Source organism: Nicotiana attenuata, unplaced genomic scaffold, assembly GCF_001879085.1.
Source record: "Nicotiana attenuata strain UT unplaced genomic scaffold, NIATTr2, whole genome shotgun sequence".
Lineage (NCBI taxonomy): Eukaryota > Viridiplantae > Streptophyta > Magnoliopsida > Solanales > Solanaceae > Nicotiana > Nicotiana attenuata.
In genome coordinates, this window is record NW_017670382.1 from 218,907 (window position 1) to 238,271 (window position 19,365).

General features: G+C 36.9%; 1 protein-coding gene across 1 annotated transcript; it reads left to right on the forward strand.

Moving 5' to 3' along the window:
* Window positions 1–8,670: 8,670 nt before the first annotated feature.
* On the forward strand, window positions 8,671–12,357 carry LOC109238662 (protein SMAX1-LIKE 3-like). The gene is made up of 3 exons (XM_019405148.1): window positions 8,671–10,221; window positions 10,501–10,744; window positions 11,028–12,357. The coding sequence occupies exons 1-3, from the start codon at window positions 9,038–9,040 to the stop codon at window positions 12,117–12,119; spliced, it is 2,520 nt and encodes an 839-aa protein (XP_019260693.1). The 5' UTR covers window positions 8,671–9,037; the 3' UTR covers window positions 12,120–12,357.
* The last annotated feature ends 7,008 nt before the right edge of the window (window positions 12,358–19,365 follow it).

Here is a 19,365-nt window from a genome sequence, read left to right on the forward strand (position 1 = left end):
CATCCTGATATTGTGGTTGTGGAAACTGAGACTGACCCGGACGAGCCGACTGACCGGGATAAAAACTTAGAAGAGGAGGTGCTCTGATAGGAGCCGGTGGTGCACTATAAGCTGGCTGCCCCGAAGAAGATACATAGGGACCACGACTCCCTGAAGCTCCATGGGATGCCTGAAGTGCTGAATGAAACGGCCTGGGAGGATGGCCCCTACCAAAAGTACCTCGACCTCCAGATGAGGCCCTACTGAATCCACTGGAGTGACGCGACCTCTTGTTAGACCCTTGACCACTCCCCTGAGCTAGAACCATCTCAACTCGTCTAGCAACATTGGCTGCATCCTGGAAAGAAATCTCACTCCTAGTCTCCTTAGCCATCTGCAATCTGATAGGCTGAGCAAGTCCCTCAATAAACCTCCTCACCCTCTCTCTTGGTAGGAGGTATAAGAAGAGTATGACGGGACAGATCAATAAAACGGGTCTCGTACTGAGTGAAGGTCATAGTGCCCTGCTAGAGACCCTCGAACTGCCTGCGATAGTCCTATCTCAATGTAGCAGGAAGGAACTTCTCAAGAAAAAATATCTGAGAGAACTGGTCCCAAGTCAAAGAAGGCGACCCAGCTAGTCTAGTCAACACAAAATCATTCCACTATCTCTTGGCGGACCCTATCATCTGGAACGCAGCAAAATCGACCCTATTGGTCTCCACTATCCCCATGTTCCGCAGCACCTCATGGTAGCGGTCAAGATAATCCCGTAGGTCCTCAGAAGCTGCCCCACTATAATGAACTGGAAAGAGCTTGGTGAACTTGTCCAATCTCAACAAGGCCTCGGAAGACATAGTTGATCCATCACCGGTCTGTGCTGCAACATCCGACGGAACTGCCCTAACTTGCTGAGCTCCTGGAGTCTAAAACTGGGGAGCCATCTGCTCTGGAGTGTGAGTAGCGGGAGTCTGAACTCCTCCCCCAGCCCGAGAGACGGCTGGTGCTACAAGAAATGTGCCGGTCTGAGCAACACTCTCCATAAGGTCCACTAGACGGACCAAAGCATCCTGAAGCACTGGGTGGCTATGAACCCCTCTGCAACCTGAGTTGGTCCGGCAGAAATAGTCTGGGCTGGAACCTCATCATCAAACTCCACCTGAGGCTCCGCTACTGGTGCTGCTGCTCGAGCTCTGGGCTAAGCCCTGCCCCGGCCTTTAGCACGGCCTCGGCCTTGTCCTCTACCCCTCGTAGGAGCTGCCACTAGGGGCTCTGGCTGCTGCTCAGCTAATGAAGCGGTACGTGTTCTTGCCATCTGCGAAGGATCAAGAGTAGAGAGTTCAATTAGCATTGAGAGATCATCGCACGACAGAGAAGAATAGAAGTGAAATTGTTCCTAAACTCTATAGCCTATGGGGGATAAGCACAGACGTCTCCGTACTTATCCCTCAGACTCTACTAAGCTTGTTCGTGAATTGTGAGACCTAGGCAACCTAGTGCTCTGATACCAACTTGTCACGACCCGGGATTCGCACCATCGGGACCGTGATGGCGCCTAACATCACACTTGCTAGGCAAGCCAACGTTAGAGTATTATTAACCAATTTCCTTTACGTTCAGTGATTAAAAATAAAAAAGCTAAAACAAGTAGAAGTAAATACGGAAGTAAGTAAATAGCTTCTTTGTTTATATACTATTACCAATACTATTGTTATTACTATCCAAAATCCGGTATCACAATCCAAAAACACACTAAGACTTTGCTACAAATATTTGTTTGAAAGAAGATACAACTGTTCATGATGATCAAGTTAAGGAGATCAAAGATCAAGAAAATGGAGATGAAAGTGTTCCTTCTGTATTAGATTTGAATATTGCAACTGAGAAAAATGGAGATGAAAATAATTTGGTGTCTCATGATACTGGCATTTGGGAAGCAGTGGATAAACAAGTCATTTTCAAGATTCAAGTCTTGTGAAAGGATCAGTGATGTTAGAAACTCAGCTGTTGTAATTTTCCTTTCTTTATTTTTTTTAATGTTTTAGTGGTAATAGCTTTTATTTCAGTGATCTACAAATACGGGGAGGGTATAAGTAAACTGAGATTAACTGATGAAGAAATAGGTCCCTTATATTTTATATGGAGAGTTTGATGTAGGATTTCATGTACATTAACACCTCTTTGATCTTTGTAATACTATATAATATCAATGCTGAACTTTAATTTGCTTCCATATACTTCGATCATATATGTTTTCTATGTCTTCATCTTATTTTGCCACCATATATTTTAATTCGATTACGATTAGTAGCCATGTTTCCTCTTCCTGAATTACAGTTCTGACCTAAAAATGCAAGAGATTTATCTTATACGAGTTTAGTTTCCATATACTAACGACATAAAAGAATTTTTGCAGTATCATATTAACTAAAAGATAATTGTAGGTAGTTGTTCAACATAATGGAACTAGTTATCTAGAAAATAAGCCTCCACCTCTAGCGGCTTGGCCTCCACCTCTAACGACCTGACCTCCATGTCAAGCAGCCTGACCTCTACCTCTGGCTCCCTGACTCCTACCTCTAGCTAGCTGAGCGGGCGGTGGCGCGCCCGATGCCGAAATCATGGCACGAGAACCCTGCTGCTGTGGCGGAAAGCCCACTAATCTCGGACAGGTCCTCCGAATATACCCATAATCACCACACTCGAAATATCCATCCAGATACTGTGGCTGTGGAAACTAAGACTGACCTAGACGAGCCGACTGACCGCGATAATAACTCTCAAAAGGAGGTGCTCTGATAGGAGCCGGTGGTGCACTATAAGCTGGCTGCCCCGAAGAAGGTACATAGGGACCACGACTCCTTGAAGCTCCATGGGGTGCCTGAAGTGATGAATGAAACAGCGTGGGAGGATGGACCCTACCAAAAGTACCTCGACCTCCAGATGAGGCCCTACTGAATCCACCGGAGTGACGCGGCCTCTTGTCAGACCCCTGACCATTCCCTGAGCTAGAACCATCTTAATTCGTCTATCCTGGAAAGAAATCTCACTCCCAGTCTCCTTGGCCATCTACAATCTGATAGGCTGAGCAAGTCCCTCAATAAACCTCCTCTCTCTCTCTCTCTCTCTCTCTCTCTCTCGATAGGAAGTATAAGAAGAGCATGACGGTCCAAATCAATAAAACGGGTCTCGTACTGAGTGACGGTCATACTGCCTTGCTGGAGACGCTCGAACTGCCTGCGATAGTCCTATCTCAGTGTAACAGGAAGGAAGTTCTTAAGAATATCTAAGAGAACTGGCCCCAAGTTAAAGCAGGCGACCCAGCTGGTCTAGTCAACACAAAATCATTCCACCATCTCTTGGTGGACCTTATCATCTGGAATACAGCAAAATCGACCCTATTGGTCTCCACTATCCCCATGTTCCGCAACACCTCATGGCAGCGGTCAAGATAATCATGTGGGTCCTCAAAAGCTGCTCCACTATAATGAATTGGAAAGAGCTTGGTGAACTTGTCCAATCTCATCAAGGCCTCGGAAGACATAGCTGATCCATCACCGGTCTGTGCTGCAACACTCGACTGAACTGCCCCAACTGGCTGAGCTGCTGGAGTCCGAAACTGGGGAGCCATCTGCTCCATAGTGTGAGTAGCAGGAGTCTGAACTCCTCCCCCAGCCCGAGAGATGGTTGGGGCTACAGGAAATGTGCCGATCTGAGCAACACTCTCCATAAGGCTCACTAGACGGACCAAAGCATCCTGAAGCACTGGGGTGGCTATGAAGCCCTTTGGAACCTGAGCTGGTCCGGCAAGAACAGTCTGGGCTGGAACCTCATCATCAAGTTCCACTTGAGGCTCCGCTACTGGTGTTGCTGCTCAAGCTCTGGGCTAAGCCCTGCCCTTGCCCCGGCCTCTAGCACAGCCTCGGCCTCGTCCTCCGCCCCTCATAGGAGCTGCCACTGGGGGCTCTGGCTACATCTCAGTTGATGAAGCGATACGTGTTCTCGCCATCTGCGAAGGATCAAGAGTAGAGAGCTAAATTAGCATTGAGAGATCAAATCGCACGACAGAGAAGAATAGAAGTGAAATTGTTCCTAAACTATGTTGCCTATGGGGATAAGCACAGATGTCTCCGTACCGATCACTCAAACTCTAATAAGCTTGTTCGTGAATTATGTGACCTAGGTGACCTAGTGCTCTGATACCAACTTGTCACGACCCGGGATTCCCACCATCGGGACCGTGATGGCGCCAAACATCACACTTGCTAGGCAAACCAACGTTAGAGTATTATTAACTAATTTCCTTTACGTTTCAGTGATTAAAAATAAACAAGCTAAAACAAGTAGAAATATATGTGGAAGTAAGTAAATAGCTTCTTTGTTTATATACTATTACCAATACTATTGTTATTACTAGCCAGAATCCGGTGTCACAATCCACGAACACACTAAGATTTTGCTACAAACATTTGTTCGAAAGAAGATACAACTGTTTATGAAGGGAAGTAAAAACAGTAAATGTAGGAGCATAGAAGGGGACACCAGGGCCTGCAGACGCCAGCAGGACTACCTTGGGTCTCCTAGCTGAAAATATCTTCACCCGACCTCTCGATCAGCCACTACCTACTCCAAAATCTGCATAGAAAGTGCAGAGCGCAGTATCAGTACAACCGACCCCGTGTACTGGTAAGTGTCGAGCCTAACCTCGACGAGGTAGTGACGAGGCTACAGCAGGGCAATTACAATATAACCTGCATACAGTGTATAATTAAAGCAGAAAGAAGGACAGGATAAAATAAAGCAGTAACTTGCAAGTAATGAATACAGAACTCAAATGTCTTATCAGTATCCAGCTATAACCAATCCTTAAGTGAAATGCAAAGCTACAGAATAACCTACACAGTAGAAGAAAGATACATAAAAACATAAACTGATGCGGCGCGCATCCCGATCCCACCATATATCAATATCAACATGAATATTCACCCTTACTACTCCTTATCAATCCACCCTTATTCCTCCTGTTGCGGCCTGCAACCCGATCCCACCGTATAATAGCATTTCATCCTTATTCCTCCTTAATATATCACCCTTATTCCTCCTTTTGCAGCGCGTTACTCGATCCCACCATATCATCATCAATTACTCAATAAGTACAGAAATTTCACAATTAACTCAAAACTCTTCACAATATTTAAACCTCAAACCAAAGCAAATGGAAAGTTTGTACATTATGAAACTTCACACAAATAATACTACTCAGCGAAACCAATCCAAAATATACCATAAAACACTAATAAACCAGCTTAAGCCAATAATATGAGACAATGAAACTACGGGGTAGCTAATACCTTCAACAATGAAAACAATATCTGACAAATAGCAATTAAGCATGGAAATACCGGTAAAGCATGTAGCAGTTAAGGCAGGAAAAGGGCAATATAAGAAGAACGGGGAGGAAACATGCAAAATAGATAAATTGGTGGCACTTAGGTACTCGTCACCTCACCTATACACCACTCACATGGATTTTCACATAGCAAATAAGTCAAGGGTTCCTAATCCCTCGAGTCAAAGTTAGACATGACACTTACCTCGATCTACAGGCCACTCACTACTCAATTACCGCTTTTCCTCTAGATTCCACCTCCAAACCACTCATATCTAGCCATAATTAACTTAATAACATCAAATATTGCTAAAAAAATCAATTTCAATACATAAATTTAGGTTTCCCAACATTTCTCCCCAAAAGTCAAAAATCGACCCTGGGCCCGCTTGGTCAAAACTTGATGTACAGACCAAAATCCATCACCCATTCACCCCCGAAACCGAATATGTAATTAGTTCCGGAATTCGACCCCAAATCGAGGTCTAAATCCCCAATTTTGCAAAAAACCCCCAATTCCCCCAAAATACCTAATTTTTACCATGAAAGAACAAGATTTAAGACTAGGAATCCAACGGGTGATGTTGGAAATTGAAGGAAATGAGTTAAAGAGTACAAACCTATGATTTGGTGTTGAATTCCCTCTTCCAAAATCGCCCTAGGCCGAGTTCTAGTGAAAGAGTTGTGAAATTTTGAAAAATTCCCATTTCAGGTCTGTTTTTAATTCACTCGACAGGCCTTCTTCGTGTTCGCGAAGGGCCTGTCGCCATTGCGAGAAACAGCGGCCAAAAGGCCTACGCGTTCGCAAGTCTCACTACGCGTTCGCGAAATGCTGCTCCCCCCTGGCCTTCGTGTTCGCGTAGAAGAACAACTGACCCCTCCCCCAGGTCCCTAAGCCATCGCGTTCGCGTCGAGCTGGCCGCGTTCGCGAAGGGTAAGACTGCTCTGCGTTCGCGACCCAGTCTCCACGTTCGCGAAGAGTAAATTCCTCCCCAGCCCCGTTCCCCTTCACGATCGCGTGAGTGGCTTCGCGATCAGGAAGCACAAAGCATCAGCACACCAGTAGCAACAAATAAGTTCAAAACATCCCGTAGCCTATCCGAAACTCACCCGAGCCCTCGAGGCTCCAAACCAAACATGCACACAAGTCTTAAAACATCATACGAACTTACTCGTGCAATCAAATCTCCAAAATAACACCTAGAACTACGAATTTAGTACCAAATCACATGAAATTCTTAAGAACACTTTGAAATTCCTATTTTCACAACCGGATGTCCGAATCATGTCAAATTTGTTCTATTTCTCACCAAATTTCACAGATAAGGTATAAATATTGTTTTGGAGCCGGGCTCCAAAATCAAAATATGGGCCCGATACCAACAAGATCAAACATTAACAAAAATTTTAAAACCATTTAATTTTCTGTCTTTCAATTTTCATCAAAAATTCATATCTTGAGTTAGGGACCTCGAAATTCGATTTCAGGCATACGCCCAGCTCCCATATTTCGATATAGACCCACCGGGACTGTCAAAATACGAGTCCGAGTCCGTTTACTCAAAACGTTGATCGAAGTCAACTGAATCAACTTTTAAAGGCAAAAACTATTATTTTTATCAATTTTTAACATAAAAGCTTTCCGAAAATACGCCCGCACTGCGCACGCAAATCGAGGAGGAATAACATAAAGGATTTGAAGGCCTCGGAAGACGGAATCAGAATTCTAAAACATAAGATGACCTCTTAGGTCATCACAAGTATTCATATTTGAACCCTTTTCTTCTATTTGACGGTTTTTTTTGTCTTGGGGGATTAAGGGCTTTATCTGGGCCGTTATGATAACTTTATTCAAGAAGAACAATTAAATACATAGTTGGAAAATCTTATGAAGATATACACCAAAAAGATTTGGAAGAAAAATATAATACTCCCTCTGTTTCAATTTAGATAACATATTTCGCTTATCAAGATTTAATTTAATTAAATTTTGAGTTAATTGTATTAATTCAATTCAACATAATATTTAAATTTAAATATTCAAAAACTATACAAAAAGTATTATAAATTACAATTTTTCTCATGTCTATATAATAAAAAAATACATTTTGAAATATTGCTCAAACTTTACTTTGTTTGACTCTCGATAACCAAAATGTGTCGTCTAAATTGAAATGGATGGAATAATGGGGAAAAAGTAAAGTTACTCTAATTATATGAGAGATGTAAAGAGATTTTCATCGAAGTTCGTTAAGTTTTCTGTCAAGCAAATAATGATCTTCTTTTCACAAATTCCATGTAAAATTTAAAAAAAATTAATTTTACATCATACAAAATCCCAATCATCATCTTTTTAAAGAATACTTTTTGCAACTAATCATCTAAAGAAAGCTTTATTCTTTACACTTTGAGAGTCTTTAATAGAAAGAGATGAGTACATAGTAAGTAGGAAGCTTGAACCACAAAAAACACAGTTCCCAATTCCTTCAAACCGACAGGCAGTCCTCATTTTTCTTTTCAGCTCTCTCTCTCCCTTTCTCTTTTCCTACCTTTTCTCTTTTTGCCAAAGTTCTGATTCAGAAACCTACTACTCATATCACACTTGGTAACATCTTGTTTGGATGGTGTTAATTATAGTTTCGTAATATATCGTATAATATTGTATTGTATCATAATGTATCGTTTTAATGTATATAATATTTGGATAAATTGTATTGTTTTTCGTCATCAACAATATGAAGAATAAACTTACAATATTATAAAAAAGAAGTAAAGTACAAGGTAGAATTATTAGTATATAAAAAAGTTGGGTAAAAGATAATATTTAATAATTTGAAAGGACAAGACGAGAGGAAAAAATAAGGTATCGACTTGACCACACCAAATCGACCGTTCCATAAAGTGACACTTTTCATCGTAACGTAACGACAAATTTATATGCAATAAAATTTAAGTAACAATCAAAATAACATAAGGATACAATACAATACAACATGTAACATCCATCCAAAACAAGCTGATAGTAAATTGTTGCTCCTAATTGTACATTCTTTTATGACGATAGGATTCGTGCCAGCTTCATAAAAAAAGTGTATACCTAAATTAATTTGAATCAATCTTTATCATTCTTATAATTGTTTTGATTGCAGTATCTAGTTAATTCTTTCTAGAAAAGATATTAACCAGTCCAACTTCCAATTATCCCATCTGATGCCTTTATCCCTTTATATGATAGCCGAAAAGAAGAGAGAGAGAGAGAGAGACAATTTAGCTTTGCCTCACATGCTTTCCACTTTCTCAATACTAAACCAACAACTACAAGAAAAGAACAAAGCCTCCTCCTTTTTAACTCCTATTAATTCCCTTCACTTCTTCCCTTACTACATAACACACATAACCAAAAACAAAACTTGTTCTTCTTACCACTCTAAATCCAAGAATCCAAAATCTCCACTTCTCTATCTTTGATTTCTTCTTCAGAATACCCTACTAGTTTGCATTATTACAGTTTTCTGTATCGTGAGGATTCATCATAAATTGACAGTTTAGCGGCATAAGGCATAACCAAAAATAACTTCTTGCCACCCTAATAACTTCTTACCCTACTAGTTTTAAAGATTACAGTTTTCTGTACTGTGAGGATTTATCATAAATTGATAGTTTAGCGGCATGAGGACAGGTGGTTATACTTTTCAACAGTCATTAACTCCTGAATCAGCAAGTATAGTGAAACAAGCTGTAAACTTAGCTAGAAGAAGAGGACATGCACAAGTTACTCCTCTTCATGTAGCTAGTGCTATGCTTTCATCTTCCTCTGGACTTCTCAAAAGAGCTTGTCTTCAATCCCATTCTCATCCACTTCAATGCAAAGCACTTGAACTTTGCTTCAATGTTGCACTCAATAGACTTCCTACCTCAGTTTCATCTCCCATTTTAGGTCCTCATTCTCATCTCCCTTCTCTTTCTAATGCCTTAGTTGCTGCTTTCAAAAGGGCTCAAGCTCATCAACGTCGCGGATCGATAGAGAATCAACAACAGCCCATTTTAGCCCTTAAAGTTGAAATAGAACAGCTTGTTATTTCAATTCTTGATGATCCAAGTATTAGTAGAGTTATGAGGGAAGCTGGTTTTTCTAGTCCACAAGTGAAAAATAATGTAGAACAAGCTGTTTCTAGTTTGGAGATTTGCTCCAAAGAAATTACCACAAAACCAGTACTAGTCCTAGGAAATACCAACATGTCACAAATAACATCATCAGCTAGTGTTCTAAATTTGTCACTTAGTAAATCAGGATATCAAGTGAAGAATGATGATGTGATGAGTGTTGTGGAAACAATGATGAAAAGGAAAAATGTAGTTCTAATTGGAGAGTGTTTGGCAACAGCTGAGGGAGTTGTTAGAGGAGTTATAGATAAGTTTGATAAAGGAGAAGTTTCAGGAGACATGAAACATGTGCAGTTTATAAGTGTCCCACTTTTTACTTTAAGAAATATTTCAAGAGAAGAGTTTGAGATCAAACTTAGAGAGCTAAGGACTTTAGTGAAAAACTATATTAATAGAGGGGTTGTTTTGTATTTAGGTGATCTTAGGTGGGTGTCTGAGTTTTGGACAAAATATGGTGAACAACAAAGGAATATGAGCTACTATTCTCCTGTGGAGCATATGATAATGGAACTTAGTAGATTGTTGAGTGGTGCAATAGGGGAAAATGGAAGGCTGTGGATTATTGGAATTGCCAGTTTTCAAACTTACATAAAATGTAAAAGTGGACATCCTTCTTTACAGACACTTTGGGATCTTTATCCTCTTACTATTCCTGTTGGAAGTTTGGCTCTTAGTCTCAACCTTGAGAGGTACTTTCTCAAAACTTACCATTTTTGCATTATCTCTTCCAAAAGAATTTTTTTTAAAAGGGCAGGCCGGTGCACTAGTAAGCTCTCGTTATGTGCGGTGTCCGGGGAAGGGCCGGAGGTCTATTATACACAATCTTACCTTGCATTTCTGCAAGAGGCTGTTTTCACGGCTTGAACTCTACCAGTTACGTCAAGGCTCCCCTCCCGAAAGAATAAAGATAGCAAAAAAGGATATTTATTTTCTCTCTCTTTACACTTTCTTGTTTTGTTTTTTTTCAGTGATTTGCATAGTCACTTGAGAAGCAAGGCAGCAATGGATGGTTCAAGCTGGTCACTTGGTAGAGTTGGAGTTGAGAAGCAACTGACTTGCTGTGCTGATTGTTTGGCCAATTTCAAAAGAGAAGCTAAAACCATCTCAAGCATACAAGTTAAAACTGAGTCTACTACCACTTACTCCAGCTCAAGTTTGCCTTCTTGGCTCCAAAAGTATAAGGAAGAACACAGACAAGCTAACAATGATCAGGTACTTATTCATATCCCATTAATCCCAATATTAATTAAGCATGCATGAAAATTCTGATATACACTAGTTATTTATTAAAGAAAGAATTTAAGTTATATACATTGCTTGTCTGTATATTTTATATATCTTATTTTCCAACTTATTAATCCACCTTTTAGTGAACGGTTACAGTTATCTTTTGGTGACCTGATAGTTTAAAAGTTCTTTTATACTGTCAGTGGATAGAAGTTAAACTCTTTAAAACAAAAAACTAAATTCTTTCTTGGTTCTGCTTGTTTAACAGGAATCTGAAATGAATATGGTAAATCTATGCAAGAAGTGGAACTCTATTTGCAATTCTGTCCATAAACAACAACCTCATTTTCTTGAGAAAGGCTTTATTAGTCCACTATCTTCACCATCTCCTTGTTCATCTAATTCAATATCCTCTTCAAATGACCATCACATTAAAAGCTCCAGCAAGTTGCATAAGAGCCTTTTGAATTGGCCTGTGATATTTGAATCAAATCAATCACCAAAAGAACATCAATTCTTCACATCTGAAAATGAGGCTGAAACCAAGCCAGAGCTTCTATCTAATCCCAATTCAAGTCCTAACTCAGCTTCCTCAAGTGAAGCAAGTGGATACATGGAGAATATTGATAGATTCAATGAGCTTAATTCAGACAACATGAAAATCCTTTGCAAGGCATTGGAGAAGAAAGTCCCATGGCAAAAAGACATAATTCCTGAGATAGTTAGTACAATTCTTGAATGTAGGTCCAAAAAGGAAGAAACTTGGCTATTCTTTTTAGGTGCTGATTTTGAAGGAAAAGAGAAAATTTCAAGGGAATTGGCAAAAATTGTTTTTGGTTCAGAAGATAGCTTTATATCCATTGGAATTAGTAGCTTTTCATCATCAACAAGAGCAGATTCAACTGAAGAAGTGAGTAACAAAAGATCAAGAAATGAACATGGGAAGAGTTATCTTGAGAGATTTGTAGAATCAATTCAAGAAAATCCAAGTAGAGTTTTCTTACTTGAAGATATTGAGCAAGTTGATTCTTTTTGTCAAAAGGGTATCAAGAAAGCTATAGAAACTGGTAGTTTTACACTTGCTGATGGTGATTTAGTGTCATTTAAGGATGCTATTTTCATTTTCAGCTCTGAGAGTTTTAGTTCAGTTTCTAGAGCTTGTTCTCCTCTAAAGAAATGTCATGATGATCAAGTTAAGGAGATCAAAGATCAAGAAAATGGAGATGAAAGTGTTCCTTCAGTATTAGATTTGAATATTGCAACTGAGGAAAATGGAGATGAAAATAATTTGGTGTCTCATGATATTGGCATTTGGGAAGCAGTGGATAAACAAGTCATTTTCAAGATTCAAGTCTTGTGAAAGGATCAGTGATGTTAGAAACTCAGCTGTTGTAATTTTCCCCCTTTTTTTTTTTAATGTTTTAGTGGTAGTAGCTTTTAATTCAGTGATCTACAAATACGGGGAGGGTATAATTAAACTGAGATTAACTGAAGAAGAAAATAGGTCCCTTAGATTAGATATGGAGAGTTTGATGTAGGATTTCATGTACATTAACACCTCTTTGATCTTTGTAATACTATATAATATTAATGCTGAACTTTAATTTGCTTCCATATACTTCGATCATATTAGTTTTCTATGTCTTCATCATATTTTGCCACCATATATTTTAATTCGACTATGTTTAGTAGCCATGTTTCCTCTTCCTCAATTACAGCTGTGACCTAAAAATGCAAGAGATTTATCTTATACGAGTTTAATTTCCATATACTAACGACATATAAAAGAATTTTTGCAGTATCATATTACCTAAAAGATAATTGTAGGTAGTTGTTCAACATAATGGAACTAGTTATCTAGAAAATAAACCACAGAACGTAGCCACTACAATAGGTTATCATATTACACTAATAGTATTAAAATTATTTTATCAGAATATATAAGTTAAATCCAATTAAAATGCAAGAGATTTTTTTTTTTTTATATTACGCATATCTCTTCTTGCATGGCTTCAAGATTATTGTCATAGAAATCTTATCATAACTCGATAAAAGATAAAATAAGGAAGAAATGTTTGTAGATATTTTTTCAATAGACAAACCAATAAGTTGATCCTTTCATGCATCTAGGGAGAGTAGCTGGGTTAAGTAAAAATAGAAGCAAGTGTTCGAGGATAAGAATGCCATGCAAAAGAGACAAAAATGAAAACCAAAGGAACAAAAATGAAAACCGATGCAATTCCATGCACGTCGAAACAATACTTCTTTGCAACTTTCACTTAAAATATTTTCTTTGGAAAAGAGTTATCTACCCCATCCTTAAGCATATGACTTAACTTTTCTTTTCTTTCCGCACTTCTTTATCTATACGAAGATTTTAGGGTGACAAGCAAGCAAGTCGGATCGACTATGAGCAGGTTGAAAATGGGTAATGCAAACATACTCGATAATACTTATCTTTAATACGGATAGAAATGGGTTGATCGGCCGATAATATAATATGGATATCCATATTATCCATGGCTTCTTGAATATGGTCACTTTTAGAAAAAATTCCTAGTCTCTCAAACATAAGTAACCCCCAATTTGAGTCTTTGCGAATATAAAAAGTTAAACTTATTGGTTATCCGTTGGTTAAGTGGATAATATGGATCTTATCCACATTTGACCTATATTTTAAAAGTTCATTATCCAACCCATATTTTAGTTAATAATATGAATAAATAATTATTTTATATCCGCTTTGCCATCAATAGGCAGATTGTATGATCGAAAGAACCTAAGCTTAAAATTAAAGTTTGTGATTCATAACGTAAGGGCGCGGCTATGCCAAATTAAAGTGACTTTTTCATTTGGAGGAAAGAAGTTCAAAATACTGAGGAAAAGAGGGCATATTACTTTTGAATATTTTGTAAGGTTGTACATATATATATATATATATATATATCAAATTTTCATGCAATATTTGTTCTTTTGGGATATATAACATACAAGTGTAGGTATACATCAAAAGCTTGAGGGGACGAATCTCAAATTTGAATATAAAAGGAAATAATAACTTTAGAATCAATAAAAGCAGAATACAATTAGTTAAAGGTTTTAAGATTATAACCACTAATCTTATTTTGGAATTTAATTAATTTGTTTCTTCATGAAGAAGGTGTAGAACAAATCTTCTTTAATTTTCTTAAAAACATAAACTCTTGCCTACCCAAAGGGCCTCTTTCTCTTTTTAACTTAACTAGAAACTCCTTTTGTTGTATAGTGTTGGAATAAAATCCCCTTTTCCTTTTTCTTTTCCTTTTAAATTAAGTTTCAAGTGAGATTTTTCTTTTCAATTTTCTCATCTTTTAATTTACTTTTGTCTTTTCATGCTTATCTTCCTAGTCTAAAGAAGCAGAAAAGAATTTAGCATTATCCCCTAACCAGTTCAACTAGTCAAGAAGTGATAAAAGTGCTGACAAAAATTCTGCTTCTTTTCTTTGCAGTTTAGTTATATCTTTTTTAGAATTTATTCTTTTTCCTTTTTTTTTCCCAACTTTATTCTGCTATACCTAGCTTGATTTCGGTGACACTAAAATCTTTTTAAGCAATATACACCTTTTTGTACCAATAAAAAATCACAACTCATCGCGTTGCAGGAGCCATAAATTCTAATAAGGGGATTCAAAAATTATTAGGCTGACACTCAATTTGATTTACACTAAAGGTTTTTCTCATACAAGGAGATTCAATAATTTATATATATGTATAAACAAATCCTTTGGTTTTGCTTACATGCACGATATAATTTTCTGACAAAAGGAATTTTATTACGACTGCATGTTATAAAAAAAATTAAAGATAATTAAAGAAACTTTTTTCGCCAGTACTAATCAAGATGGATATATAAATAAGTATTTCAACGTCTTTTTGATAACTTGATCGAATATGAACATATCTATATATGTAAATTTTTTGCTTTTTTACTTGTAGATTTGTCTCCATTAAAGACAAAAGAGAAGATCAATATCATGAGACAAGAAAGAAACTGGTCCGTGTTTATTCCTTACAACAAAAAAAAAAAAAAAAAAAATAAGTTTTTTCCACATTAGTGTTGTTATAGACAATATGTCTCATCAAGATTAGTACTTCAATAGTCAGCTCTCAAAATCTTTTCAAGCTTTTGATCCTTTCATATTTGATCGATTTATTAGAATCAAATTAGTCGTCATAGGTAGTCCAAGCTTTTAGGTTAATAATATAAGCTTTTTAGAAACAATATGGTAGTTAGTGGGAGCCCATGTCAGTTTGACATTACCCTCGAGCTTTGTTCCCATTATGCCATAAACGATGGATGAAGATCATCACAAAAAAGTATCACATCATTATCTATTCATAAAATAAAATAAAAATAAAAAAAAATAGCAATTCAGTGTACATGAGAATTCCATTAAAAGGTAATATTTTAATTTAAGAAGAAATTGTTGTGTCTAGTAGGATGCAGCTTATAAGGCACATTTATATGCCGAGATTTTTGAAAATTTGATCTAGACAAATCAATATCACAAAGCTATAAAGATAAAGTAAACTCTTGTTTTCCCTCTTAATCTTTTTTATGTTGCACTACACTATTACATTCACATGTTCGATGGGATATATAAAAAATATCCACATTGATCCAAAAATCGAAAAAATTAATAATAACTTAGTTGAAGACTTGAGGCCAACATTCTCAATCTTTTTTATACCATTTAATTTTTGTATCAATCAACTACATCTTAGTCAATGAATGAAATTATATACAAAGACACAATTATTCTAATGGACGGAACTTTGAGACAAATGAGGCCGGGAAAACAAAGGGTAAAGTTGTGAAAAGTTCTCTTTCCACAATGAATAATTACCCAATAATATCTTATAAAAATTATAATTATTTACACCATTGGACACTAATTAAACTTCAGTACATCATATTTGCTACAAACCTTTCTTATGATTAGAACCTAAATTTTTAACTATAGCGTTATGTGTCCTATTAAATGTGTATAATTACAATTATGAAATCCTTTAACTAATCAATATAACATTGTTTTCATATTCACGTTATTCTCAAATATTTCATATTTGAGAATAGTTCATCATGTTCAAGGAGAGCCTTGGAGCAATGGTAAAGTTGTCTTTATGTGACCTATAGGTCACGGATTCGGGTCGTGGAAGCAACCACTAATGTGTGTATTAGGTTAGACTGTCTACATCATATCGCTTAGGATGCTGCCCTTGTTTGCGGGATGCCATGTGCACTGGCTGCCATTTTTAGTTCATCAGGTACATAGGTAAAATTTTAGAATGTTTTTATAAAAGATTTGAAACGCTGGAAAATATTACCTGAAATTTTTTTTTTAATCACACTCAAGAGGTCAAGAAATTAATGTTTGTCCACAATAAAATGTTACGCAGATTAATTGAATTTTATTGATTAAAGAAAGAGAAGAAAATTTACAAACTGAAAGGTGAAATTCGAAATGCTCCGACATAAGGGGACCTTTTGTTTCTTTGATTCTGGAGCCTCAACAACTTGGATGTCCCTCATGCTAAGTTGCTAAATATTGTTGACTGAAATTTTGCAAAATTTCAAACTTACAATCTTATCTATAAATAGTAGTCCGATACTCCAATTAATTCGGATTCACATAGTGTGGGGCCCATCAACACTCTCCATCAGGAGTTTCTTTATTTTCATGACTCGAATCAGAAACCTCAAATTAAGGATAGAGAGATTTCATCACCAGACGCCTTAACCGTAAATCTTATGCTTCTAACAGTTATGGTTTTTTTTCCCGGAGTATTAGCTTAGTGTTTCCCCCTTAATTTTTGGCCTTTTCTTTTTGTTCTCAAGCCAGATTATATAGTACTAAAATTGTCAAAAGAAAGATAAACCTCGTTAGCTGCACAAGTAGCCACTACTGAATTGTTAATACACATGAAATAATGAAGGGAAAACAATGCTATCTTCATAAGTCATAATTATAGTTCCGTTGGCTATCTATCTGTACATTTAATAATTGTGTTTGTTTCCCTATGACCAATGATTGTACTAAAAAAAAAATTCTGTAGCTCTAAAGGCCAGCCAGCAATTATAAATTTCTCAACATGATCTAGAAATGATTACTATTGAAAAAAAAAAGGAATGAGAAGAAAAAGTAAAGGGCAGGCACTAATATGTCCTTTTAGGGTTTTATTAATGGCCATAAGGTTAGAATTATAAATGTGTACACTTTTAAAAGGCAACGCAACTTTTATCTTTCATTGCCAGTAGTACAGTCTAACCAAGACCAAGACAAGCTTCTACACTTCAAACCTTTTTAGTTTTAAAGGGAAGAATATAATAGGAATTGGGATAAGGTGGTGGGTGGGAACTAACGCTGGAATAATAAGTATTCTTTCCTTCTCAATTAAATATCTCGATCGAGTTCGAGCCATGAGCATAAAACTATTTATCTTTGTTATGAAGCGTTCTACCCCCAAATATAATATTTTTAAGAGCGAATTTGAATTTAGTCGGACTCAATACAGTACCGAACATCGGGTTGGAATATTAAAAAGAAGAGGTGGTGGGTGGGAGAGTGGGACATGATATATATGCCAAAATATATTAATGTGTGTGTATTTAGAGAAAAAAGATTGGCATGGAGACAAAGTTTCCACAGCATGCTCTTTTGCAGACTTTTTCTTTAATTAAAGAGAAAGTTAGAAATGGCTTCTTTTACATATTGTCACAATCAACATAAAGCTTTTTTCTTTTCTTTTCTATTCAATACAAGTGATTTTTGCATGAAAGTAAGCAAAACACTCTTCTTGGATCTGCTGCTGGCTGATCAAAATAAGGCCAAGAGAATGAATGATATGTAGAATCTTTGCCTTTGCTTTTCTTGCTTTTTCTTTCTTTCTTTGTTGCTTTTAATATGTTTTGTTAGCTTTTGATCTTACTCTCTCATGATGAAAGCCTTGGATCCCTCAATCATCAGATTCAAATTATGAAAAAATGGGATTCAGAGAGAGACAGACAGATTAAAGTTACAGAAAGAGAGGCACACATCTTCTTGTTTCTGTTTGTGGGGTTGCTTCCAAATATGCCCTGCTTCTCTATCTTGACCTAGTCAAAAGACTTATATTAAAGTTAACCACAATGTTTTTTGTGTGTGTGTGTGTTTAACTTCCATGTATTGATGGTGTATAATATCTTTTATTATCAAATTATTGACCTACACCAACATATAACTCTTAAAGGCGCCCGCAAGGTGGGTGAGTAGGAGTGGGCATTCGCGCAGTTCGAATTCGATCTGCATTTTTGATTTTTGGATTCAAAAAATAACAATCCAAATCATCCAAATAAGTACGGATTGGATCGAATATATTAATTCGGTTTCGGATTAATCGGTTTGGACATTACGAATTTTTGGTTTTGAGTGTATACATTGAGATGTTTCTACTTTTTACAAAAAATATCCAAATGAAGTACTCATGATAAATTGCCTGAAAAGTTACGCATTCTTGCCGCAATCATCCAAATAAAGTATTTAAGTAAAGAAATTATTATTAAAAAAATACAACAAAGACATTAATACGGCCGATAAGAAGTAGCAATAGTAAAATCATGTCTAAATAGAAAGTGTTCTGACAATAACTTAATAACTAATATTGAATATTAATATCTAATGGGTAGAGTATTGCACTTTTTACTATTGGCATATGGATAATGGATGATCACGCCCAACTATGCCTTATAAAAAGGACTCTGCGGACGTTGCAAATATAACCCGAGTATTACGCCCAGGGTCGAATCCACAGAGAGTTAACCTATCAACCGCTATCTTCAGACCCACTAAGTCTTCAGAACCAGCTTCCCAAATATTCAAATCTCAGTTGAGTGTTCTTTAATAACTAGCTTGCAAATAACTAAATGGCTGTAACTAAGTAAAAGAATAAGGGTTGTAAACAATTATAAGAAAAACCTAAGGCAATGATTTCCCCTATTGATGGAATCCCTTCTGTTTATGCTCATACAAATTTACCCACACATCTCTATCAATCATGAACGCTAATCTTACCGCAAATCTCTCCCAAGTAATCACAGTAATCTACTATTGCACTCTCCCGAGATACACTAGCTTGCTTTATTTAGCACAATTCAATTTAGATTGCACCCAAGGCTTCGTTATTCCTAATCCCGCCTTTAAACCCGCAATTATAGATTCCTCTAATAATCTAGGAGTGGTGTTGTTCAACAATACCCTAAATATGCACTCTCTTCCAAGTTATGCACACTAAATAGGCACAGCTAATTGAGGATCCTGTCAATTAACTACAACGAACACGAAGTTGAACAAATAAAGATTAAACTAGCAATTTGTATTCACATAAACAAGAAGTTCATCACCCAATAGGTTCCATCAACGCCTTAGACAAGGAATTTAGCTACTCATGGCTATGGAAAAATAAACTAAGCTTGAATTCATCATAAAATCAAAAGAAAAGAAGAAAGATGTTTAGAGTATTTTCTCACAATCTTTTTCCTTGCTAAGAAACCTAAAAAATCAATACATGCCTCTCTTGGGCGAAGTCTA